Source organism: Lepisma saccharinum, chromosome 22 (assembly GCF_977018435.1).
Source record: "Lepisma saccharinum chromosome 22, izLepSacc3.1, whole genome shotgun sequence".
Taxonomy (NCBI): domain Eukaryota; kingdom Metazoa; phylum Arthropoda; class Insecta; order Zygentoma; family Lepismatidae; genus Lepisma; species Lepisma saccharinum.
Genome location: NC_139250.1, coordinates 35,158,997 through 35,186,627, shown reverse-complemented (window position 1 = coordinate 35,186,627; position 27,631 = coordinate 35,158,997). Strand labels below are relative to the sequence as shown.

Genomic DNA, 27,631 nt, shown 5'->3' with positions numbered 1-27,631 from the left:
GGTTCCTGGACCGAATTTAAATTCATCCGGAAGAAAGGTTCCTGGACCGAATTTAAATTCATCCGGAAAAAAAGGTTCCTGGACCGAATTTAAATTCATCCGGAAAAAAAGGTTCCTGAACCGAATTTAAATTCATCCGGAAAAAAAGGTTCCTGAACCGAATTTAAATTCATCCGGAAAAAAAGGTTCCAGAACCGAATTTAAATTCATCCGGAAAAAAAGGTTCCTGAACCGAATTTAAATTCATCCGGAAAAAAAGGTTCCTGAACCGAATTTAAATTCATCCGAAAAAAAGGTTCCTGAACCGAATTTAAATTCATCCGGAAAAAAAGGTTCCTGGACCGAATTTAAATTCATCCGGAAAAAAGGTTCCTTAACCGAATTTAAATTCATCCGGAAAAAAGGTTCCTTAACCGAATTTAAATTCATCCGGAAAAAAAGGTTCCTGAACCGAATTTAAATTCATCCGGAAAAAAGGTTCCTTAACCGAATTTAAATTCATCCGGAAAAAAAGGTTCCTGAACCGAATTTAAATTCATCCGGAAAAAAAGGTTCCTGAACCGAATTTAAATTCATCCGGAAAAAAGGTTCCTGGACCGAATTTAAATTCATCCGGAAAAAAGGTTCCTGAACCGAATTTAAATTCATCCGGAAGAAAGGTTCCTGGACCGAATTTAAATTCATCCGGAAAAAAGGTTCCTTAACCGAATTTAAATTCATCCGGAAAAAAAAGTTCCTGAACCGAATTTAAATTCATCCGGAAAAAAGGTTACTGGACCGTATTTAAATTCATCCGGAAAAAAGGTTACTGGACCGTATTTAAATTCATCCGGAAAAAAGGTTACTGGACCGAATTTAAATTCATCCGGAAAAAAAAGTTCCTGAACCGAATTTAAATTCATCCGGAAAAAAGGTTACTGGACCGAATTTAAATTCATCCGGAAAAAAAGGTTCCTGAACCGAATTTAAATTCATCCGGAAAAAAAGGTTCCTGAACCGAATTTAAATTCATCCGGAAAAAAAAGTTCCTGAACCGAATTTAAATTCATCCGGAAAAAAAGGTTCCTGAACCGAATTTAAATTCATCCGGAAAAAAAGGTTCCTGAACCGAATTTAAATTCATCCGGAAAAAAGCTTCCTGGACCGAATTTAAATTCATCCGGAAAAAAGGTTCCTGAACCGAATTTAAATTCATCCGGAAGAAAGGTTCCTGGACCGAATTTAAATTCATCCGGAAAAAAGGTTCCATAACCGAATTTAAATTCATCCGGAAAAAAAAGTTCCTGAACAGAATTTAAATTCATCCGGAAAAAAGGTTACTGGACCGTATTTAAATTCATCCGGAAAAAAGGTTACTGGACCGTATTTAAATTCATCCGGAAAAAAGGTTACTGGACCGAATTTAAATTCATCCGGAAAAAAAAGTTCCTGAACAGAATTTAAATTCATCCGGAAAAAAGGTTCCTGGACCGTATTTAAATTCATCCGGAAAAAAGGTTACTGGACCGAATTGAAATGCTTTAAAAGGTTATACACTGTCAAGAACTCATTTACGTTTGCTGATTTTCTCTCCCAGTCCGGAATTGAATTTATTTACAATTACAGACCAGGCTGGACCGATTAAAAGTTGCCTTCTAAAAATGTCCGCGAGTACGTTTTACATCGGAATGCCACACTGCGGTTGTAGAAAACGTAGCGCAGGGAATAAATCAAAACGCTGTTGTTCTCTCATGGGCCAGATTCAAAAACTACCTTGTCGAAGAGTTACTGTACATAACGCAATGGACTATATGGCGTCACATCGAATTCAAACAAAGCGCAACACCATTTTCTCTGGTTTCTGTAAGAACCAGATTTGGCGATCAGCCTCCTTCTGGTTGGTGTGTAAACATTCTACTCGTATTATGTTTGGTCTGGCCAGCACGTACGTACCAAATGTCTGAAGAGGGTAACAACCCACGCGACACCTAGCGGTGGTTCAAGGTAAGCTAACGACACATCAATTAGCGCGAGGGCAAGGCTGGACAGTCAAGAAGCCTACGTGACTATGTGAAGGTTGACTTTCTTTCGACGGCACGCTGTACTGTATACAGTTGTTGTCGGTCTGTGGAAGGAGTTCATTACTTGTCTCTGTGTTTGGAAGTAATTGTATAGTTACTCCTGACTCTAACTGTAACTAACTACTCTTAAAAGTGAATACCTGTAACAAAGTTACTTTTTGCAATAAAAATAACGGTATCAACAGTTTGGGGAAGAGCTAAATTTGGCAACCATGTTTCCAACGACGTGTCTTCTCTGGATGTTAAGGTGAACGGATTTTCGGAGAATGGACTAAGACAATGAAGCTAGGCTTCCTTGCATGCTAAATTTAGACATCAATGCTTCACATTGTAATTCATTTCTGAATGAGCGCGAAGACTTCCGTGTTTCAGGTGGATTGTCGTGTTCATTTAGAACGTTGTCAATTTTAGTTTGCTAAGCATCACATGCCACCCCCCTTTCCACCCCCCACCCCTAGGAGTGCAGGGGTGTCTTCGAGTTGAATGGCATTGGGAGTGTCACTATTCATCTTAGCAACCTCGAAAACTATGGATTCTACACTAATATCGGTCGTTTTCGATTATTTTTAAATGTCACCCCCTTCCACCCACACCCCTAGGGGTGCCGCGGTGGCCTCGAAAACTATGGATTCCACACTAATATCAGTCGTTTTACATGTCACCCCTTCCCACCCACACCCATAGGGGAGGCAGGGGTGTCTTGGAGTTAAATGGCATTGGGAGTGTCACTATTCATCTTAGCGACCCCTAAAACTATGGATTCCACACTAATATCGGTCGTTTTCGATTATTTTTACATGTCATCCCTTCCCACCCCCATCTCTAGTGGTGCCATGGGTGTCTTACCCCCACAGTGTTTCTTTCGAGATTGCAAGTGATACGTGTATCAAGTTTGGTTGAAATCGCTCCAGGCGTTCGAGAGTTATGCGGGAACAAACACACACATACAACCATTTTTATATATATAGAAGAAGAAGATTATGTGATGCGTGTCTTGGCATCCGTTCACAAAGCCATTATGACATCCTTGCTGCAAATGCACACAAATACATTAGGTTATTTATTCCACGACGCGTGCTGTATTTACAGTTTCCGATCTCAAGAGCATGGCGACGTGCGCCAGAGACCGCACACGTCTAGACGACCAACAGAATGTCACGTTGAGAATTTATCCGATAGGAAAGTTCATGTAAAGCCACGACTTGAGTGACGTCAGCTTCAAAGACTGAAGGAGAACCAACCTCCCTGCACACGGAACCCAAAATATACCAATTGACACAACATGTGTCATTTCTGTATTCTAATAACAAATAAAAGTGCATAAACCTCCTAATGGTGTACAGTGGTGGAAAAATGTTCTTCCCCATAAGACTTTAATGGCAGTAAATAATGCCGGAAGGGTAGGCAACACACATTGCACCATTAGGTGACCGGGTGATTCTGTCTGTCTCAAGAGCAACTCGTCTTTCATGCAAAAGCCAACAGGCACAGGAAATGTAGGAAATTCACGTGACTTGTCAGGTGGAATGTTGTTCGTCAGAAAATTGCCTTTTCCCAAGCCAGGTCGCAGAACCGACAAGAGCTATACAATATATGTCCGAAAATTATTCGCCTAAAAACGTTTAACGAAACGCTAAAACAATTCTTGCCTTAATTACATAGGCTACTATACTACATATATGTGCCGCAGTAGCTCAGTCGTTAGGGCGTTTTATTACCATTCGAGAGAACTGGGTTCGATCACCGACGGGAGAGAATCGGGATTTTGTCCTATATTTTTTTGTCCCCCTATACGCCTTCATGGCTTGATGCAAAGCACAAGGTAGCACTTTGCTTTTTAATTTACTATACATCCCGATTTTGTCGGAACAGAACTTCCCAATCTCTACGTGGGCTTTCTTCCAAGTTCCGTATGGATGTGAATAGGCTCCAATTTTTCTTGACACAATTCATAAAATGTGTGTGTGGGGGGGGGGGGGCGGGGGTTATAATTCATTAGGGCGTGTTGAATTTTTCATCTTTAAAAATCCTGATTTGAGGGGTGATAAAAAGTTGTGGTATGATTAGGTAATTTGAAATATATTTTGGTTACTTGTAAATATTTAGGTCTTGCTTGGTAAATATCTATGTGAAAAGTTCCTACTTTTTAACATTTTTTAAAATTTTTTTGTCATTTAAACGTATGGGTTATTCCCAAATTTTCATGAAAACAGTTGTTGATAAGTGCCTAAAATTGATTACAAGATCTTGTAGTTCTTTTATATATGTATTGTAGTTATCTGCACTATTAATATTTTACTATTATTATGTTATATTTTGTACTATTAATATTAATATTATACTTCTTTATTTTTTCCAACAGAAAGAAGTTGAGAGAACAAGACTTGCTGAATATGAAAAGGAATGCTTGTAGACTTCTTCACTTCCGTCACATGAAGAAAGTTCCTCTGGGGTTGAAAATGATCAAAAAGAATCTGATACAGAAGATGGAAGTGAATCAAATTATGATTTAGCAGCTCCTTCAACTTCTAATGGAGAGAAACAGTACAATACATTAGATATACCTAATGTTGCTATGCAGAGCATCAGATACGGTGTTGGTCTTCGTGCGACAGCTGCAATTACCACCGCTGCATTTATTGATATCGGCTTGATCACTGAAGAAAACACGAAACTTGTTGTTGACCACAATAAAGTAACGAGAGCGCAAGAGAAATTGATGTCATCATTAGACAATGAATTTGAAGAAATTTGTAAGAAGGGTCAAATTGATTGCATATTTTTCGATGGTCCTGAAGATTCAACTAAAGTTATGCTGAAGGCTGAAAATTCACAGCAGCAGTTTCCCAATACTATGAAAGAACAACATTATTCAGTTTGTAGTGAGCCAGGTGGGAGATACCTTTATCACTTTACACCAGAGATAAGCTCAAAGAATGAAAAACCAGCTGAAATAATTGCTGACAATTTACTGAATTTCATGAAAGAGAAAGGTATTGATAAAACAATACAAGCAATTGGAGGTGCTTCAACAAATATTAATACCGGCTGGGAAGGTGGCACCATGCACTGGGTAGAAGTCAAACTAGGCCGCAAACTTAACTGGCTAGTTTGTGCTCTTCACACCAACGAGTTACGTCTTCGTCATTTAATCACAGCCCTTGATGGGAAGACTTTGTCAAACAACAAGTGGACAGGTGACATTGGTAAAATGTTAGATGCAGCTACAGAGCTTGATATTAATCCTAAATTTCCAAAAATTTCAATTGGAGTACCTGTTATTGAACTCAGTGACAGTATTGTGAAGGATCTGTCAAGCGATGAAGCGTATGGATATAGAATTACACAGGCCATAAGAGCAGGTAAACTTCCCAATAATCTGGCACTTCTTGAAATTGGACCAGTGAGCCATTTGGCTTACAACAGCAAACAGACTTTGTCGCTTATGGGTTTCCAAACATGGCCTAAAAGGCAAAAATCTCGAGAATTTAAGGCTGATTGTGGAATACATCGTTGGTGTGTACTATCCATGTTGGTTCAATATCAAAGTAAAACATTTGTGGATAGAAGGTCCACAATTGCAACAGCTTAGACTGCAAAACAAGGCTGTAGTAAATGCTGTTTTGCCGACTGTTAAGCGTTCAGCGTGGTATGCATTTAGTGAAATGTTAATTCAGACACTGCTGTGCTCAAATAATAAGGAAGAAAGGAGAGCTGGAATTCAAAAGATCATCGATTTGAGAGGAGGCAATGATGATACATTTGTAGACCTTTCAGTACGTCCAAGGAAGACACCTTCTATAAACACCTCTGCTTCAAACTTATTGAAGTTGATAGACTGGTTTGATGGAGTTTATGAACCTCCATTAACATGCAAAATGACCTTGACAGAAATAAAGGAATTTATTGACAAGCCTATGCAAGTTTCTCAGTGGCCTTGTCATGGTCAAGGGATTGAAAGATGTGTGAAACAAGTCACAGAGGCTGCAGGAAAAGTGTATACACAGGAAAAAAGGGAGGGCTACATCAGAGGCCAAGAAGCAGGTCGTCGGCTTTTGTCAAGAAATGAATCAAAACATAACTTGATGAAACTTGTTATTAATTCTAATTAATGTTATTCTTTTCTTTTTTTACTATAATAGGACGTTATAAGATAAAGTAATGATATATTGTTACAGCTGGAAACAAAATTTCTTTATATTTTCACGTGTATAAAATGATTAAAAACTTCAACTTCGATTCAAAATGCGAATTTTTGGCTCTTTTTAGTGCATTTCAAACAAACCTCAATTTACCAAGTTTTATTTCGTTCGTTCCAATCACACACACAGTTACTGTATATCAAGCTAATATTCTAATATTTTCGTAAAATATGTAGTAAACAAGTAGTATACATTATGGACTTCCAGAGTGTTGTTGCCTGCTATTTACACGCGGGAGATGGGGGTGTTTTCTGAACCCAAAGGTCGAGCAAGAAGAAAAAGTCGTGTAAGCATTGGAGGTAATAACAAGGTAATACAAGTTGAAGGAATGCTGGAATAAATTATATCAGAAATTGAGTAAAACAGTTCTCGTCACACATAGGGCTATCAGATCACTCTTCAGCGGAAAGTAGGACAAATTGCCTCAAAATGTTGGACAAGAACGCATTTGCAGTAAATCTAATAGGTTACTAGGACATCTTAGCATATAACGAGAATATGACACATCTTCAGCTCAAAAATTAATGTTGAAGTGAACGGTTTAGTTCAAAAATCCTCAACTGCTAATTAATAGCACGGCCGTATGTGATTTCAACTTGTAGGAAGAGAAAAAAATCCATGAATTCGGGAAGGAAAAAGTTCACAATTTCGTAAACAAAGTCTGGAAGTTCTTGTTTATTGAAAAGTAAAAAAACTGCTATACACTGGGGGAAAAAACAGAATTGTGTGCCTTTTTTCTCCAATAAGGACTGCTTATGTTATTTCTGGAATGAAACTTGTTACTTCGAACAAATTACCGACACTTATAGTATCGATAAAACTTCACAAAGTAAGCATTTTTATACATGTATCCTGACTTTTCCGGATCTAGAAAACAGGGAAGAAATTTCTGAGCTGGGATTGTAATTGTTTTTCCTAACATCCAGTAGCAACCATGCACACGCTCTTTGATTTAAGCATACTTCTCCAAGGAACCACGTTATCTTAGACTCCCCTCAGATTTTCTGTTTCTCCATCTAATTTGAAATTACGTGATGCCCAATTTACGTATAAGACATTTGTGATTCGTCTTATGATTTGTCAAGTATTTGTTTTCAATTCCAATCTTTCTCAAGGATTTCTGGGTTGACAGCATGTGTGTTGATCGATGATGATTCGATGAAAATCACCATTTCAGTGAACTTTCTTGACAATGACTCTAATATCAGTAAAGAGAACATTTCCTTACGAGTAGCTGTTGTTAAGAAACCAATTCCTGAAACTTTTTTTCTGGTGGTCTCACGGCACCCAGCTGTTCTTTGTTGTGGCTGGGCCTGGGGGTATGATTCACGCTGCTGTCAATACTCAATCGTTAACGAGAATCCAGGTCCACCAGGCAAACCTAAGCGACAATTTTGTTATTTGGGTTGCATAGACAACAGGCTTTAAGATGTTACGATATCGTAGGTCTCGTGACCCAAGAACTACTTTATCTTTCAATGCATCTAAATACAGAGATAAATGCTTCGGAGAGTACATGTGGAGGGCAACTCGGACACTCGCCCGAGACCCCACGCTTCAGGGGGCCCCTCATCTTACCTGGGTGCGTTCCGAAAGTTTTAACGAAACGAATGAATCGAATGAAAGTAACTGGCCTCGCGAACCTGGTGAAACCAGTTATTTTACAAACTTATGGGACACTCTAGACGAAAGCGCAGGCGCAGCGTTTTGTTTATAGAAATTTTCCGCATGGCGTCCAGCGGAAGGCATGTCCTTCTTGCAGAAATAAACTCTGCTGCGAACACTGCTACTCATTTTAATCACATTGTAAGAATAGTTAAAGAAGCATGTTGCTTCATATCGCTCTCTGTTAAAATTATAATACATTTTCCGAACTAGTGCAGTTTGAATCCATGAGCACGCGCGATGTCTGAAATCAGCAGACTCTTCTCACCGAACAAACCAGCCTCCTGGCCCGTGCGTTTGGTGAATCTCGTTCTTTCACGAGACGCACGGAATGCGACTTTCGGGACAGCATAATGAACCTCACGAAACGCACGGAAGCACTTATGGGACAGCCAGTTACCATAACGTGTTTAACGCGTTAAACTAGTGCGACTTTCGGAACGGGCCCACCTGGTGCTACAGCTTCTCGTGGGCTTTGGCCCCCTCCACCTGTCCCTGTCCTCTGCAATCTCCCACCATCATTTCACCTTCAGGGGATGCAGATCTTCCATCCACATCGTCATTGTTCTTCTTCCTCTTCATCTTGTTGAGTAAGTTTTCTCTTACATCCCCTTCCTTTGCATTCTATCAGGACAAAAAGCTGTTTTTTATAGTTAAATCAGTGTAAAATAAACTGCAAGCTTAAATATAACCCTACTTCAAATAATAACAATAATAATTGCTGTAACTTGTGGCCCGTAAGTCACAAAAAACAATATATTTTGCAAAATATAGCTATAATTTCATGATTCGTTCACTATTTCCAGAAATCTCAGGGGGATAAGTGCCACCCCCCCCCCTTTGCGGACGCCCTTGATCAGGATGGATCAGTGAGGGAGTCAACAGCTGAGGGGAACCAGGCACCCACATAATGTTTCATTCATGACGTCATCCACAGATATGCTGTAGAAAGCCTTGACGCCTAACTTTGCTGTAAATGATATATTATTATATTGATTTTCATAATCCCATTCTTAAATTCATAATTAAAGCTTATTACACTTAATATAATTTAATGGCATAAGGGACATTTTTAAAATACACATATATTAGTATTGTTTTATTAGTATAAGTTGATGCCTATGAGGAACCCCCGTGAAGTTTGTTGCCCCCCTCCCCCACGGGGTGGGGGAAGTGGCTGGAATCAACACAGCAGATTAGACACGATTATTTGAATGGAAACAAGACTTCCACGTTTAAATGTGCCAATTCATAGATATCTAGTTTCTTGCATGGGTACATTATTCCGTTCAAACATCACGAGCTTAAGCTTAATACAGGGTGTCCGAAAAGTCCCGCACCATATTGTTGTAGGGAATGATGCTGTCGCAGGGCGAACGTGTCATTCTGAAAGTAACTTCCGTTTGGGTATAATAGAAACACAGGAAATTATGAGTTTTTTTTATATACAACTGAAAGACAGCTCTAAGCTGTTTTTCTACATAAGCACAGTTTCTGTTGTGACACTTATCATATCGGCGAACAGGGTTTACAATGTTAAAGAAATCTGCCGCGTGTGCATTCAGCCATGCAGTAACACTGTCCTTGAACTCACAGTAGACGATGTTATTGTTGGTTCCGTTTCACTCTAGTGCACAACAATCAACGCCCAAGTATAGGCTATTGTGAAACCTTGAATATATTGCGACGAGCAATTTAAAACAGGCGACATGGCAGGTTGAGTTCTGGCATTGTTCTCGTGTATGAACGCTCGCATACTGCTGCCCGAACCAAGGACCGTCTCCAACATTTTGACAACCCTCCTGACAGCCCAGATGTGGCCCCTAGCGATTATCACCTCTTTCCACAAATGAAGAAGTGGCTAGGTGCACAGCGCTTCAACAATGACCAGGAGCTCAAGGACAGTGTTACTGCATGGCTGAATGCACAGGCGGCAGATTTCTTTGACATTGTAAACCTTGTTCGCCGATATGATAAGTGTCTCAACAGAAACGGTGCTTATGTAGAAAAATAGCTTAAAGTTGTCTCTTTCTGTTGAATATAATAAAAGTAAAAACAATGTCCTGGTGTTTCTTTTATATCCAAACGGAAGTTACTTTCCGAATGACCCTCGTGTGCGTGTGGACGTGAAGGTTGAATCCAATGTACTATGCTTTCTGGGGGTATGTTAAATCTCTGGTTTACAGCGTGAAGATTCAAGATATGACTCATCTTCTCACAAGAGACGTATGCGAAGCCATTATCCCAGATTATGTTCCCCGTGTGCTCAATAATTTGCGATTCCGCCTACAAACATGTGTGGAATTGAACGGAGAGCACATTGAACAAATACTGTGATTTTGCCTATGGTGCGGGACTTTTCGGACACCCTGTATAATGATACCCCTTTGTTTTCAAGAGTTTCTTAGTAAGAGATGATTAATATTGAGGATTCCGCAGATGCTGACACCGTTGTGTTAGATTACAACAATTATTAATGGTAACGTTACAACCAGACTGAATATGATTGTGTCCAAACTATCAAAGAACATAAAGAGTGGGGATCATAATTTGAAAAGTAGTGACTAAATCTTTCTATTGTAAGGAAAAGTTTTTTCGGGGAAGAAAATAAACTTAAGGTGAACAGGCATGCCTCAAGGCAGAGGAAATATTAATCTGTACATATTTCAAATTAGGTAAACACTACTTTACAGTCACATAAACAATACAAAAATTACTCGTTGTACATGAAACTAGTGATGTGCCGTACACTATACGTTTATGTCTACATGCGTTGTCTACATGTAATTAATCTATGCGCAAGGTCCGTAGACCGCTAGTTTCCAAAACAAGTCAACGGACCTTGATCTATGCGTACATTACATTGGGTTGTAGTTTACATAGACTACGTAGACAATCTAAAGTACATTAAAATTAACTTTCAAGACTTTCATGAAACGAAAGTAACATTTTCAACTACATTGGTTCCTAACAAACTGACAGGAATGATTCCTGAATCCTATTTACAGCAAAATTTCTCTTCTCGTCGATCATCAGCTATGAAAGATAAATGAAATGCAAAAGAAAACAACAGATGGCCAGTGGTGAGGCAAAAGTAATATTTTCCCCATAAAACACTAGAATATTTCTTATGTTTGTTTTTTCTTAGCTGAGAAATTGTTCGAATTTGCAAGGAAAGGTATGAATGTTTCTTCCCACACATTACCAAGTAGTGCACAGTATAATTTTTTTTTAATCATACAGCGCCCTTTGCTAAGTCATCAACTTTTGCCATGTTGTTTGCATAGATTTCGTCATCTGCGTGTATAAGTTAGTCTACGTGTAGAATGTAGACTATCGTTGTTTACATTCGTTGTCTACACGTAATCTACGCGTAGATTACATTGGGTTGCAGTTTACATAAACTACGTAGACAATCTAAAATGCATTAAAATTAATTTTCAAGGGTTTCATGAAGAGAAAGTGACATTTTCAACTATATTGGTTCCTAACGAAATGAAAATAATCATATTTACAACAAAATTTATCTTCTCTTCTATTATCAACTATGGAAGAAGATAAATAGTATGCAAGAAACAACAACAGATGGCAGTGGTGAGGCAAGAGTGGTCTTTTCCCCATAAAACACTAGAATATTTCCTATATTAGGTTCCTTCTTAGGTAAGAAATTGTTCGTATTTGGAAGAAAGAGTATGAAAAGTTCTCTTCACACATCAGCAACTGATACCCAGTATAATTTTCTTATAATTCCACGGCGCCCTTTGTTAAGTTATCGTCTTTCGCCATGTTGTTTACATAGATTACGTCGTCTACGTGTATAAAATAGTCTACATGTAGAATGTAGTTTATCGTTGTTTACGCGTAGACGCACATCATTGGATAAAACTAATGTTTTACGACCATCTATCCAGAGATGAAATATTTTAATGCGCTTTGGAATGTTCACGTCGCAACTGACATTGTCACCCGCATCAGCTCATACCCTCTCGAGAACGATATCTAATGTCGGAGACTGATAGATTTGAAATTCAGTATAATACATAACACATTTTAAACATGCTTAAACGAGAAACTGTGGTACGGACATACCATACTTACGCATATGTGACGGCGCCTATGAGCATGGCTATTTTGGGCCCGCTCACACTGATGATGGACGGGGCCAGCCAGTTCGAAATGGCCATGACTGCGTAGATAACGGCCAGACTAGTGTAGCCATCCCCATTGAAATTAGAGTCTTCCTTGTGAATGCTGTCCAGGACAGTTTTCTGAAAGGAGAAATAAATGTTTGAGTAATTCAGTTCAAAATACATGATGTGCCTCTTTTAAGAGAAATAGAAATTAGCGTATTTTTTTTAATTTTAATCCGAAGCGAAAGATTGTAACATATAGTAGGGGAGACCGGGGTGAGTTGAGCATGTTTTTATGTTCAAATTTCTGCAGCTCTTAAAATTTACTATCTACTACTGATGAAATGCTACGATCAATAACTGTAGTTTCCTTGACCACTGTGAATTTTTATTACACCATGATGCTAAAACTTGTAAAGTTTTTGCTTGTTTTTTCGAAGAGTGTCAGTATTGTGAATTCACCCCGTATATGGGGTGAGTTGACTATATGTGTGGAGTCAGTTGACAATATGTGTAATTCTACCCCATACATGGTTTCTAATATTTTATTTCAAACAATATACTGCCTTAAAAATTACGGATTACAAAAATGTTTTCAAATGAACAGTATAACATGAGACATAAATGTTCCAAATTAAAAAAAAAAAAGTTTACAAAAGTGTTTACTGAATTTTTTTACCCAGTGTTTTTTTTATTTGTTATATCACAAATACAAATGCAATATACTGTCCTATAGTCCTAATCTAATATATATTATTACAAACAATGTGTCTATATGCTAAGATGTTTCTGATGAAACAATTAATTGAAGAACAATTTTCTCAATAGGCCTACAGTATTGTCAACCAGCCCCTTCCTTCCTATTGTCAACTTACCCCGATCGCCATATTGGACCTCCTGGTCATGCCGCTGTTAAACATTGCAGTTTAACGAAGTATCCGAATGTAGTATCGGTACAATTTACCATAGTCTTCTGGATAGCCTTAGCATAAACTATGTGTTTACTTACTTTGAAAACGTATAAGAAGGAATATAGAGTTGAGAAAATTTACTTCACAAGTAAGAATTGATGGTTTTTGTCAATCACTAGAAACTTTAGGGAGGTTTGGGGGCTATAGCCCAAGGCATCCGACTGGAAAGAGTGTTCTCTTGGGAATATCAAACTTCGATGGCATAGAAAAAGATATCAACAGAAAAGGGGCAGCTTGAAGATGCAATTGACCAGCACAAAAGTCGAAACTTGCCTTTGATTAGCCGTAACTTGATGTTGAAGTTGATTCCCCATAAGGAATACATGGGATTCCGAAAATTCTTATTCATCATATTTTTCAAACATTGTGTCTAGCTTAATAATGAAACATGGAAAAACGCTTTCACTTGCAACATGGAGAGAAATTCATTCTCTTGGATACACCCAGGTTTTTTTTAGTAGCAGTCCCCATTCGGGCGATAATGAAATAAATGCACAACTAATGCGAAACTGTCAATCTTAACCTTAAGATTCTATCTAATGAAATTTTAAGGAAGTAGACTAATAGGATGGATACGCGTACTAACATAAAATAATCGGGAAATTTTCATATTTTTGATTTGTATATTAAGTCGGCAATGCTGAACTTTTATCCGCATGCCATGTTCGTCAGTCTACCTTCTCAACTAGCCACATCTCTATACAGGCCCGTAGCTAGAATTGATCTCCGGGGGGGCTCACGGGTTATCAGGGGGGGCTTTGTAAACCAAGCCCATTTTTCAATAGTTTAACAGTATTAAATGACGATAAGTTGTGTGTTTTTGTGTGTGGGGGAGGGAGCAGGGTGTCATTAAGTTATATATATTTTAGAAACATCATACAAATACTACATTTTTCAATATCTTTTAAAGTATCGCCGCTACTGAAATCATCCCTTATGAATGAATGAATGATGATCCGAACCGGTAGGATCTAAATGTAAGTGAAATTGTAGGTACCACTTACATCTCTCTGGTATGGATTGTGTCGCTACAGGGCAAAGTTCACCGCGATCCTCTTGGGAGTTGTAAAGAAAAGACAGGCACACACACTGATAACTATAACTATGTATTATAAAGTATATGCACATAACACTTGATTACACTTCCCATGCACTCCCGTCTAGGGAAAACTGTTTACACGAAGTTGCAGCTGGTGTTACAACAACGCGCCACTAATGAAACGTAGCCACGTTAGGCTTACGGTATCCATAATTGTCCGCGACGGTTTCTGGCTGTGTCCCGAGTGGCTTCTCTAAGCACACTGGCTGGAAGTAACAACCGCGCTAAAATGGCGGCAACTAGACACCGCGCTCAGAATGAATTAGCCAATGGGAGTGCAGGTTACTTAAAGCATTTGATATACACAAATAAACAATTGAAGCTATATGCAATATAAAATATATAAAGAAAGAATAAACATGGTTACTTTTATAGATAAATCTCCAACACTCCCCTTCGTTCCATGTTGACTTTTGACGCAGATACCAAGGAAATTTGCATGATGACGTATCAAAGTTAGCTACAGGTTTCTGTCTAAACGAAGCTCCCCTATGAATCAACTTTCTAAAGTCTAGAGAAGAGAATATTCTAAATACTTGTCGCTATTTAGAATTCTTATAAATAAGATGAATTAATGTAATATCTGCTGTTCATGCTCTGTGAATTTATCCTTCACCAAAGTTGTGAGCAAAATAATATCTACTGTCTACATTTTCACTCTTCACTGCAAACAAATTGCACAAAATAGTTTTGCCTGATGTCAAGGGGACGGATGGCAGTGCCGGGGGGGCTGACGAAAGTTCCAGGGGAGGCTCAGCCCCCCCTGGCCCCTGCCTGACTACGGGCCTGTCTCTATACCAAGAGAGGCCAAATCTGAATGGCTAATTAACATGTACAATAGCAGCTCAATTGGACACATATTACCTCGATGGCCTGTTTTCTAGTCTTTATACATGGTTTGGCAGAATTAGGTAAACAAATGCTACAAGTTTTTATTAAATGATCTTAAATATATAACCGTTTCTTCAGTAATGAAAAATAAGTGTTTTTTTTCTTTTCTGTACAGGTAAGCTCATGGACATCCGCAGGATTTTTTCCAGGGAGGGGCAAGCAAAGTATTTTTTTCCAGGGGGGCCAAAGGAGGGATATTTTTCTCCATAATAGTGATGCCCCCTCAAAAACACTATTTCAGTCCGAAATTATCATGTTCCTTCAACGAATTTATAATAATTAACATAAATTACTGTGACCGAAATAAAATTATGTGTGAAATATATAATTTTTAGGTGGACATTCATTTTCCAGGGTGCCCATCTCCCTTCCGCACGTCCATGGGTAAGCTCAAAAATACTTGTTGTCAAGACGTAAATTCAAGATGGCGACCAAGTACGAAAGGGAGCATGTGTGATCGAAAAAGCCAATCTTCGTGCAAAGGAAACGTAATAAAGAAATAAATATTGTATTTTTTAATTTAACGTCGCTTTTCTTCTACTTTTGGTTAATCGCAACGATGAGAATGAGTGATGATTAGAATAAATTGGTGAAGAGACACTCACAATGAACACTCTGCTACCTTCTTAGGGTGCCAATTCTTTATACCACAGCTAATATCTACAGGGTTTGGTTATTTCTAGAAAGTAAACTAGACAGTAAGCCTTCCAATAGAGACAGTTAATAAACTGTATTATATCTTTCTTTTTTACATTGATGTTATAGTTGAGAACACGTGGGAATATATTCATAAAGAAGTAATCGGATTTTTACACAATTTTCAATTGATTTATTATTGATTCAAATTCCAGTTCTTATTCGTTTGTCGTCACTTTCACGTTCTCAATTGATCGCTTATTCTCCCTTTGTCCACTTGTGTGGACTTCCTTTTGGACTCAGACTTCCTTCTAAATCTGGACTTAGCTTCCTTCTGGATCTGGACTTAGCTTCCTTCTGGGTTCATAGATCGCAGATCTGTGGCTATACTATTTGTCCTATACTTGGATATACGTGTCGACTTTCCACTAAGTTCCAAAAAGTCTGGACTTTTATCTTCCATAACTAATATCAGGTCCAATCTAGTAACCCGCCTTGGGGCGTCGATTAGAACGCGCCGCCACTAATTGCGACCTAAAGTGTAGACAGAGTTGAACGATTGAAAACGCGTAACCAAAAAAGTGCTGCGGGTCATGACTAGAACGCGCCGTCACTGGTGTGTAAAAATTTTCACAAAGTGGATCGTAATACGATAGTTGCTTAAGAATCTATTCGTAGACACATATTTATAACGGTCCTTTTACTTCTTTAGATTTCGTATACACTTGCATATGAGTAAATTGTTCATTTCACAAGTTTCTTTATTAATTTGTTTATTTTCATATCTTTTCTTTTTATTCTGGAATCTATTTTATTATTGTCTATCTTTCTTTTTTACTTTTATGCCTATTTACCCTATCCTATATTTATAATACAGCGATCATTTTGTTGCACGCCTTGTACTGCCATCTCTGTTTAATATCCGTAACTATTTACATGCATTAGGCCTATTGGGTACGTAACAACGCATGTATTAAAACTCGTGATAACTATATTGCATTTGCTGGTCCCCGTGGCGGAGTGGTTAGCACATTGCGCTACGACAACAGGGGTCCCGGGTTCGAATCCCGGCCTGAGCATGGATGTTTGTGAGTGTCCATTCATCAATTTCATCATATCGTCACTCATCCCCATCTTCGCAAATTAGCCAAAAGTGGCACAAAAGCGAAGTAAAATAAAGCAAATCAAATCTATTGCACTTTTACAAAATTTTCGCTGCTCGCCATGTTAAGGTTTACTCGTATTGTGTAGTCTACACTGTGTAGGCGTAAATATAAACTATCCTGCATATCACACCTGTAGTGATGTAAGAACACTCACCGTGAAATCGTACAGACATATGCATTTCAACCAGCGATGTGCCGTAGACTATAATTTTACGTCTACATGCGTTGTCTACACGTAATCTACGCGTAGATTACATTGGGTTGTAGTTTACATAGACTACGTAGACAATCTAAAGTGCATTAGAAATAATTTGCAAGGTTTTCACGAAAGGAAAGTGACATTTTCAACTATATTGGCTTCTAACGAAATTAAAAGAATCCTATTTTCAACAAAATTTATCTTCTTTTCTATTATCAATTATGGAAGAAGATAAATAATATGCAAAAAACAACAACAGATGGCAGTCGTGAGGCAAAAGTGGTCTTTTACCCATAAAACACTAGAATATTTCATATATTAGTTTTTCCTAGGTGAGAAATTGTTCGAATTTGGAAGAAAGAGTATGAAAAGTTCTCCTCACACATGAGCAACTGATACGCAGTATAATTTTCTTTTAATTCCACGGCGCCCTTTCCTAAGTTCTCACCTTTCGCCATGTTGTTTACATAGATTACGTACTCTACGTGTATAAAATAGTCTACGTGTAGAATGTAGACTATCGTTGTTTAAGCATAGACGCACATCACTGATTTCAACACATACAGCAATACAGAACATGAATAATTGTAAACGATATGCAAGGGAAGTCCGTAAATAAGTCACAAACTTATGTGGGAAAGCTGAAAGTACTATCCAGTAGTTTCTAAAGATGTCATTAGGTGGCAGCGCAATCCAATTTGATGATATTCAGTTAGTAGTTGCTAGACAACAGACGCACTCATGTGCAGCTCAGATTTATAATGGCGACAATTCTCGGGGATTGTGTTGTTGTGCGTTTGTGTGGGCAAAAGGACTTCCTGCACAGAATATTCCATCACGATATGTTTCTTTGTTAATTCAATATACATTTTCAGCAACTTAACAGATTTCTATACACAATAAACAGAATAACACGCATTGAATTAAAGGCATAGTTATAAAACACGCAAATAACCACAAACTATCAAACACCAAGTATCAAAATGTGTTTTAAACAAGTCTGAAAAAAAATATGTTTAAAACAATTTGTTTTAAACGTTTTAAACATTTGTGAAAAACAGTGTTTCAAACGTTTAAAACATTTTTGTTTTAAACATGCCAATCCTGCTCTCCGGTGTGAAACTCTCTTGTCTCGTGTCGCATGTCGCGTGTCTCTTCGGTGTGAAACTATCGTGTCTTGTGTCGCGTGTCTCTTCGGTGTGAATTCTCCCTTACAGTCTTGTCAAGATCAGAGCCGTAGCTAGGGGGCGGCGGGAGTTGGCCCTGGGGGCAGAATGAAAAAAAAAATGTGCCATATTAAATCGATATTGTTTTCAGTTCCAAAAAATTGTGGATCTAAAAATTTTCTTGCTCGGCACATTTCAGAGACAATTTATTTATTCGTTATGGTGCCTCAATGTTGCTGCATTATATATAAACATACATATACCATCAATGCAATGAAACTAAAACAGTAGTGATATAAAATGAGGTTTTTCTTTCCCGACTGAACTTTCATCGAGGCTTTTGCCCCCCCCCCCCCACTAATCAGAGGGTCTGCGCACGCCTATGCTGAGGACGTAAAAACTTTCATGGTAGTTACAAGCCGGAGGTCGATTTGAAAGTGAAGACGGACCTACTCGTGTGGACTGCCATAATATGGGTGATCGTGGCAAATCTTTCATTATGTTGCAATATATTGATGAAATACTTTCTCTTTCTACTTGTCTGTCGTATCTCACTGAATAGTAAGAGTAACAAGTCAGTTCCAGGGGGGCTGATGGTAGTTCCAGGGGGGACTCAGCCCCCCTGACCCCTGCCTGGCTACTGGCCTGCGTCTAACAGACATAATTATCGTACTGATGGCCGGTAACAACACGTTTGAAAACGTCACGCCACTGGCAAGTACAGAAGCGGCCTGGAGAGACATTGAACCACTCTCCATGACATAGCCCCCCTCCCTTTCTTGTTACAGACTTAAGCAACTAATGGACATTATCGCACTTTTGTGCCTACCCTGCTAGAAACTCTACGCTTCGCCACTGAATATTCATAAGGAAATGTTTCCTGTTTATGGTGAGAAGTCTTATTTGTCATATAAAACGGCGCACATGTTGAACGTGTCCCGACTGTAGCTGGGACAGCAGCCCAAAGACTTTCATGCAGGTTTTGGGGGACTGATAAAGCAATATAATAAGTGTATCAATGTTAGTGGAGATGATGTTGAAGACTAAAAACGATTTTCAAGTCAGAATCTTACATAGTATTTTTTTTCGTAATAAACGTTTGCGACATACTTACTGACTTACCCTCGTATTTGTCAATGTTATTTTAAAAATTAATGCTTGTAATTTTAGTGCTTTCCCAAATGCCAGTAAAGCGTGTATCTTGTGCCTATTTCTTAAAGATAGTTTTGCTTTTTATTGCTGGAGTCCCATCACCCAACATTGCATATGCTTTAAGCATTATGCAATATTCATATCAATTAATCCGTGAGCCCAAGCTGCGTATCGTCCTTGTAACGCCCACACGCAATCCCCAGAAACGCATTCCTGAGCGTAAAAAAACTATGCGTTGCCTGGTCCTTTTCGTTTCGGCTTCCACGTGTTTACCATTGAACCACTGGCAGCCACGATATGCAAACAAACATGTTTACTCTGCCACTGAACTTCAGGTACTAATATCAGTTATTTGAACAACAGCTGTACTACCTGGCCATTTTATGTTGGCCTTTACTGTCCACAGCGGTCCTCAACCCACGGCCCGAAGTTCATCGACAGAGAGTTTGTTGTGTCATTATTCTTATTACTTTATTTTCCATCTGTTCTTAACAGTAGGCTATACGAACTAAACCTTTTGTTTTGGGAGATGCCAGGAAATGAACTCCACTTTTAGGACAGTTAAATCTACATTATCGTTGTACTATTCTGAGCTGCTCTAGGGGTCACCCATCCTCTACCATAACCTAGGGCCAAGCCTTCAGGATAAAGTAGGCCGGAACGTGGTGTTGATCACATCACCTCAACATGACACTATCGAGAGGCACTATTTCTGTACCCCCTGTGTACTTTAATGGCACGATGCACTGCACAGGAGATGGCTATACCTTTTACTTTATTATTATTATTATTGCCAATGATAACTAAAGGAAAACTTCATAATATATCATTCATTTTCTCATGATAATCACGACCCCCCCTAATATTTGTTGTCCCATTGCCGGTTCTACAATGTTTTCATCATTTCATCTTATTGTCAAGACTTCGTTATACGAGTACAAGTTCAGGTTTTTAAACTGATATTTAAATTTAAGGAATGTTAGTTATACTCGACCTTTCTACGCACAAACTTTTGAAAATAGCATACTTCAAAGTAGGGCTACACCCAAGTTTGCTATTAGTTCACTATACAAGGGTGGGCATAAGTAGGTATACAGTTGCAATAGGTATATTTGGTGGATTGTGATGAGTATTTTGACCATATGTTTGTGGCTACAGGAAAATTTTTCTTTATTAAGTTTCCCAGCATTCCTCAGTTTGTCTTTTGTTTACTAATTGTTATTTTTTCATTCTTTTCAGTTTCTTGTGACGCGATGACTGGGAATTTAACATTGTGTCAAATCTAGACTACAAGAGTGTGTAAATGCCGAAGGCCATCAATTTGAACATTTAAGATAGTAATAGTAATGTTCAGCGTTACGTGTTTGTTCATAAAACTATACTACAGTGGAATTTAATATACTGTATACCTACTGTCTCATTCATTACTGTATAGAGGGAGATTATTTCCGTAACGTCTTTGGCAGTTATGCATTTGAAGCTTCGGAACGAGTCACAACTCTCGAAGCAGCCAATTAACCAAGCGAGCTGCTGACGTCATCTCCACCCAGAACCTATCGCTAAGCCCCTTACTCAGGTTCTACACGCCCACTAGGCTCGCTAGACAGACTCGCGAGGTCCGCTGGAGATGTTCCGAAAGTAATTCGACTCTACCTACTTATGCCCACCCCTTTATGACAGATAGGCCTTGCAGGACACGACCTACAGTTGCAATACAGTAAAATCTCGTTAATCCGGATCCCGATAAGCCGAACTTCGCTTAAACCGGACAGGCAAAAACAAAAAGCAGAATGCAAGGTTTTAAATGTGGCTAAAAGTCAACAATCGCATTCGTCATATTGCTCCGTAACTGCTAAGAATACGTACATCCAACGACCATGAGAGAACTCCCAAACAAAAGGCAGTCAACCACTGACGAAATTCTGTTTCGTGTTTCTTTGCTTTAAACGGAGTTTTAATGCAGTTTCTACTGTTCTTTTACGTTATTTCTGTTAAACCGGACTTTCGTTAAACCGGTCAACTTATCCCCCCCATTAGTCCGGATTAACGAGGTTTGACTGTAGTATCAAACACTTGATTAGACTACGACATTACCACTACGCCATCGGGGAGGTCCATTAACTCCTTCCTAAGCAAGGGTTTAGTGCAGGAATACCGAAATAAGAAGGCTTTCATAACACTCATACTTTTATTTACTCATTTTTGCCAATTACGAGATTGTTATGTATTTCTTTTGATTGATGGATTGCATTTGGTTAATTTAATAAGTCGCATTTGTTCCACTTTTGGCTAATCGCGACGATGAGGATGAGTGATGATAAGATGAAATTGCTGAATGAACTCTCACATACAACACCCATGCCCAGACCGGGATTCGAACCTGGGACATCTGGCGTCGTAGGGCGATGTGCTAATTACTTTGGCACGCTCTATGCATAATAAGCTTTGATTCATTGGGTTGGAGTTTTAAGTCCACTTTGTGCACAGTAAAGCTAATCGGGACTGAAGCTACAGTTTAAAGTGGGATCCGAACCACTATGTGCCTTCACCGGGTATCGAACCCGGTACACCTTGATTTCAAGGCGACGATGTTACCACTGCGCCATCGGGGAGGCCCTAAGTACTTGGTGCGTACTGAAAATCGTGATCAACTTTTTATTTCAGACGTAAATGTTCACGTAGAGCGATGTGCTGTATAAGACAGTTAGAACCATCTATTGTGACAACATACACTTGAAAGTGGGGTGATCGGCGCAGTACGTATGCGCATTAGCGAGTAGCGAGTAATGGCTCCGTTTGACACGTCGTTTCGCCAGCGTGCAGTAATTGAATTTCTGTTGAAGGAAGGTGCATCGGCATCAGATATCCACCGCCGATTGCAGGAAGTGTATGGTGATCAGTGTATGGCTGCCAGTAGCATCAGGCGATGGATAAAACATTTTAGAGGTGGAAACACAGACATCAGTAATCTCCCTCGCACAGGCCGCCCGAGAACTGCCTCGAACAACAGGAACGTGGCTCGCGTCCAGGAAATCATCCAGGGGAACAGGCGTGTTTCTTTTAGGGAACTTTCACACATTGTTGGAGTAGGGCACAGTGCTATCCAGGAGATGATTGGTGTACTGGGTTACCGGAAAGTGTGTTGCAGATGGGTGCCAAGGGATTTGAATGCGGCACAAAACGAAACAGAAAATATGTTTGCACGGAACTTTTGGCGCGGTACCGAGCAGAGGATGGAGGCGAGGGTTTTAGAAGTGTTTGGTTACTGGAGACGAAACCATTTTCCACCTCTACGAGCCTGAGAGTAAACGTCAAAGCTTGGAGTGGCGACATCAAACATCACCAAGAAAGAAGAAACCGAGGACAATGTCATCAGCTGGCAAAGTAATGGGAACTGTCTTCTGGGATTCGGAGGGTGTTCTTCTCGTGGACTTTCTCACTCCAGGGGAAACAATCAATGCTGCTCACTATGTGCGCACTTTGAGAAAACTTCGTCGTGCTATTCGTGAAAAACGTCGTGGCAGGGATAGTGTTATCCTCCAACACGACAATGCCAAGCCGCACACAGCACAGCTAACGAGGGATGAAGTTGCCAGATTTGGGTGGGAACTCCTTCGACATCCTCCCTACAGTCCAGATCTGGCTCCTTCTGACTTTCACTTGTTTTCTTTTCTGAAAGAACACATGCGGGAAAACAGATATGACACCAACAAGGAAGTGGAACTTGCCGTTAGGAGAATACTCAGACGTGCCAGAACGTAGTTCTACAACAGAGGAATTTTCAAACTTCCAGAACGTTGGCAAAAATGTGTCGATTTAGATGGTGATTATGTTGAAGACTAATAAAGGTATGTACTTTAACAGGCATATATTAGATTCTTTTTTGTACAGTTTAGTTCCTTCTTGTAACATGTTGATCACGACTTTCAGTACGCACGATATAATAAGGAGTGTGTGTGTGCTGTTTCGTAGTAGTCCGATGCAACACTGTGACTGTAGTTCTGACATTTGAAATCACGATAATTTACTTAAGCTTACTTCATGAACATGTTTACACTTATGAAATATTTTCGTTATTAAATACTATAACTAATTTATTGTTATGGGATCATAATCCGTGTCAGAGATGAAAATTTGACTTTGCAGAAAGAGGTGCTTGGGTTTAGTGGGGGTCCTTGGTATCTCCCCCATTAATTCACACTCTGGTCTACTATAATTGCCAGATAGGGTTGAATGTTGAATTCATAAAATAGAGTAAGGAACAAACAGAATTAAACACCGATGCCTTATCCAGGATTTCAACCTTTCAATTTATGTTACGGTATTCATGATTGGATTCTTGTGCGAGCTGGTTCTCAGCGTTTTTATTAACACGAAATGGAGTAGGCTACATGCTTCAAAATGTTGAGTTAGTAGATTCTCATTTTTATTAAGACAATCCATTATATTCTATACCCCAACTCTTAGATAAATCATCATTGAGTACTGTTTATTGTCTAACAAACTTAGAACGATTACAAAATCGACTTGCCAGGCAACATACGTCATAGCACATTACATTATGTAATTATTTTTGGTTTTCAAGGATTGTTGATGTAAAGTAAGTGACATCGAATTCCTGATAACGGTATCATTTGACTCGAAATCCCGGAAGAAAATAGCAACAGTTTGTGATTAGTATAGACTTCCAGGTTGACATTTGGATTAACACTTGCAAACTCCTAATCAAATAGCTTACTTTCTCACTACACGTCACGTGCTTATTGATAATTTAAATGTAATATGCTCGTTACCCATTAAATACTGAATCGTGCACGAACTGGCAACGCTGTTTCGTGTTGTAAGTCTGGTACGTCAGAGATGTGCAAGGGCAGTAACACTGAGGTCACGAAGAGCTAAATTCACTGACGATTTCGTCAATTCAGTTTACAAATTTGATGGAGCCCATACAAAGCAAGTTGGTAAAAGAATATAATAAATCCATAGCCTATAGCATACGTATAACTTAAATATTAAAGACAATTCATTATGTTTTTTCTTAACGTTTCGCGGGGGGTTAAAGTTGATGCTTTATTACCCGAGCATTGCTTTATTATGTACAAATTATTTATGTATATACAAGGTCCGCCCATAAAGAAACCGAACTGTCAAAAAGGAACCAAACCAAATAAAAAGGTACCGTATTTTTCAGTGTTGCATTGCAAAAAACTATATCTAAACTTCCCGTCAGTGCATGTTTCAACCTGTTACATGCAGTTGGTATCGGGGCAAGCGTGCGTCAGATGCAGGCTGCTTACAAAATACGCGCACCAAGATGGAACAACATTAAAGCATAAAGTTTTGTTACAAATTGGGTAAATCGTTTACCAAAACGTTACTAATGATACAGGTAGTGTACTCGTATGGTGATGCAGCATTATCAAGAACCCAGGTGTATGGCTGGTACAATCGTTTCAAAGGTGGACGTGAAAGTGTCGAGGATGAACCAAGATCAGGACGCCCTTCAACGTCAAGGAATGATGACAATGTGGAGAAAGTTCCCAAGGACTGATCCACCATGAATTTGTCCCTGAAAACCAAGCAATCAATCAGTGGTATTGCAAGGAAGTGCTTGGTCGACTCAGAAACAGGATGAAGCGGGTTAGGAAGGACCTCTGTGATTCTGGAAAATGGTTTCTGTTACACGATAATGCTCGGCCTCATACTGCATTGTCTGTACAACAATACCTTGCTAAGCATTCAGTGACAGTGATAAATCACCCTCCATATTCTCCAGACTTATCGCCTGCTGATTTTTTTTCAAAGGGCGAAGACGTCGGGGACAATGTTACGCGTATTTTGCGAACACTTACTGTCAGTGACTATCAACAGTGTTTCCAAAACCTGTACAAACCCTGGTCAAAGTGTATTGCCTCCTCTGGTGATTTTGAAGGTGATAAAGTCATTTGAAGGTAATTACTTGTTTTCTTTCCTAAAAAAAAGTTCGTTTTTTTATGGGCGAACCTTGTATATTAAATGAGACATTCTTAAGTTTGTAGTTAAAATTCTGATAAAAATAAACTATCAGTATGTCAGTATTAAACCAGTAAGCAGCTACAAATTACAGCATTGTTCATATTTGATGCACTAAATGTAGTCGTTATTCTAAGATATTACACTAAGTCAAGTGCACATAATTATTTTCTCTCATTCATCCATCATCATTACCGTGTTTAACGTTCAATATCATATAATACTGTTCCACTGTCTCTAAAGAAGATCAATATAAAACACTGAAAGCACAATAAAGATATGGATTCACTCAACAATACTTTCATTATATTCACATACACGTTATTGCCGTGAAAACATGTAGAAATAAGTTTTCGCAGTCACACAGTTGATTGTTTTGTTACGTAGAACTAACTATGTATTCATTTTTGGTAAGTTCATGAGAACTTTATTGTATTTCTTGATTCTCAGTCTGCGATTCGAACCTCCAGATATGGAAAAACACGGTTACAACTGTGAAATTACACAATGTACTTTTGTTACTTGGAGTAATTTTTCTTTCACATTTGGATAATCGCGATAATGAAGATGAATGAGGATCGTATGAAATTGTTGAAAGAGATATACTCAAAAAGAACACCCATGCACAGGCTGGGACTCAAACCCGCGAGCTCGGCCACGGAGCCGGCGTGTGTGTGTGTGTGTGTGTGTGTGCTAATTTCCAGGCTGCATAAAAATCATATTTTTTTTTATTTAAATCAATTTTTCTTTCAAAGCACGCTTAAAATTGCTTGTATGTTTTATGGCACCATAGCTACATATATATATATGTGTTTTTTTATAGGAGGCCCTTTTCTGGTAAACTGCCCTGTAAAATATTTGAACAGTTTGATTAAAGTAAATAAGAAATATGTGTAAATAGTACACAATTTTCTCTTTCTGAGACTGTGTATATGAACCTGCTCTGGAACTGTTTGTTGAGTGTATTAAGGAAACACTAATTAATAATTGCAGTAACTTTTCTTACAGTGAAAATAAAACATTCTTTATGTACTCTATAATTGTAACTTAAAATATTTTGTATAGTATTTGTAGCTGAATTTTGGCAATTTTTTAATTATAGTTTGCAAAATATCAGTCGCCACATTTATTTACAGTTTAATGATAATTACACTATTTACATGATTAGTATTTTTCGGGGAGATTGATTTAAATCAGGTCATTTTTTGAAAAAAAATATCACTTATTTAAATCACTCTAAATAAACAATTTATAGAATAGCTAATGTACATATGAATTTTGTAGATATCAGAAACACTTTTGGTGAAAGTACATTAATCTCGTAATCATTTAATGGTGATTATTAGGTTTAAAGGTAGGAGAATAAAGGAAATAAAATATAAGTACTGATAGTGTGGAGCTCATACGAAAGGAAAAGTAATCACAGGATTTCTCTTGACTTAAATTTATGGGCAAAAACAGCAAACATTTTGTGTAGAAAAATATACATAATACTAATCATGTTAAACCATAAATAGTGTCAATATCATTAAACTGTAAATAAATATGGCTGCAAACATGGCTGCTGATATTTTTCGAACTATCATTAAAAAACCTCCAAAATTCAGGTACAAAGACTATAAAAATATTTAAGTTAATATTTTAAGTTACAATTATAGAGTACATCCAGAATGTTTTAATTTCACTGGAAGAAAAGTTCCTGAAATTATTATTAGATTTACACACTCAACAAACATTTCCATAGTAGTTACAGTATCAGAAACAGAAAAATGTATGTTTACGTATATAATTTTTATTTGCTTTAATCAAACTGTTCAAATATTTTACTAGAAAAAGCCTTTCTATAAATAACATATATCTATGTGCATGTTGCCAAAAACCATGCAAGCAAAAACAAAAAATATATATGTTAATCATAGTATATAAGTGCATTAGGCCCAATTTGTGCTGCAGCATCAAGCCCAATTTCGTCTTAATCCGGCCCTGATTATGTTATCTATTCCATTAGTGGTTCCCTAGTTCGCACCAATGTGCATGATAGGACATTATTATCAAAGTGTTGTCCTTATTTTGAAACTGAATGGTCAAGGTAGTAAACAGGAAAAGTCTATTAATATTGTTAAGCTCTTAGAAAAGAACTGCTCTGCTCTCCATTTCAATATTCGGGCATCGCTACTGGTCAGAGAAGTGTCACAATTTTGGTAAAAATGCGATAAAAACGACAGATCTGGCAACAGTGGAAATTGTTCCTGTTATTACAGCCACGCCTTCCAACCAGGTCC

General features: G+C 38.4%; 1 protein-coding gene across 1 annotated transcript in view; it reads right to left on the bottom strand.

The window, feature by feature from the left end:
• The window catches only part of LOC146004723 (UNC93-like protein MFSD11), a 123,604-nt gene that overhangs the window by 31,812 nt on the left and 64,161 nt on the right, over positions 1–27,631 (bottom strand). Inside the window, exon 2 of the mRNA XM_083143679.1 lies at positions 12,026–12,195. Coding sequence (XP_082999805.1) covers positions 12,026–12,195 — 170 coding nt within the window. The remainder of the gene's footprint in view (positions 1–12,025; positions 12,196–27,631) is intronic.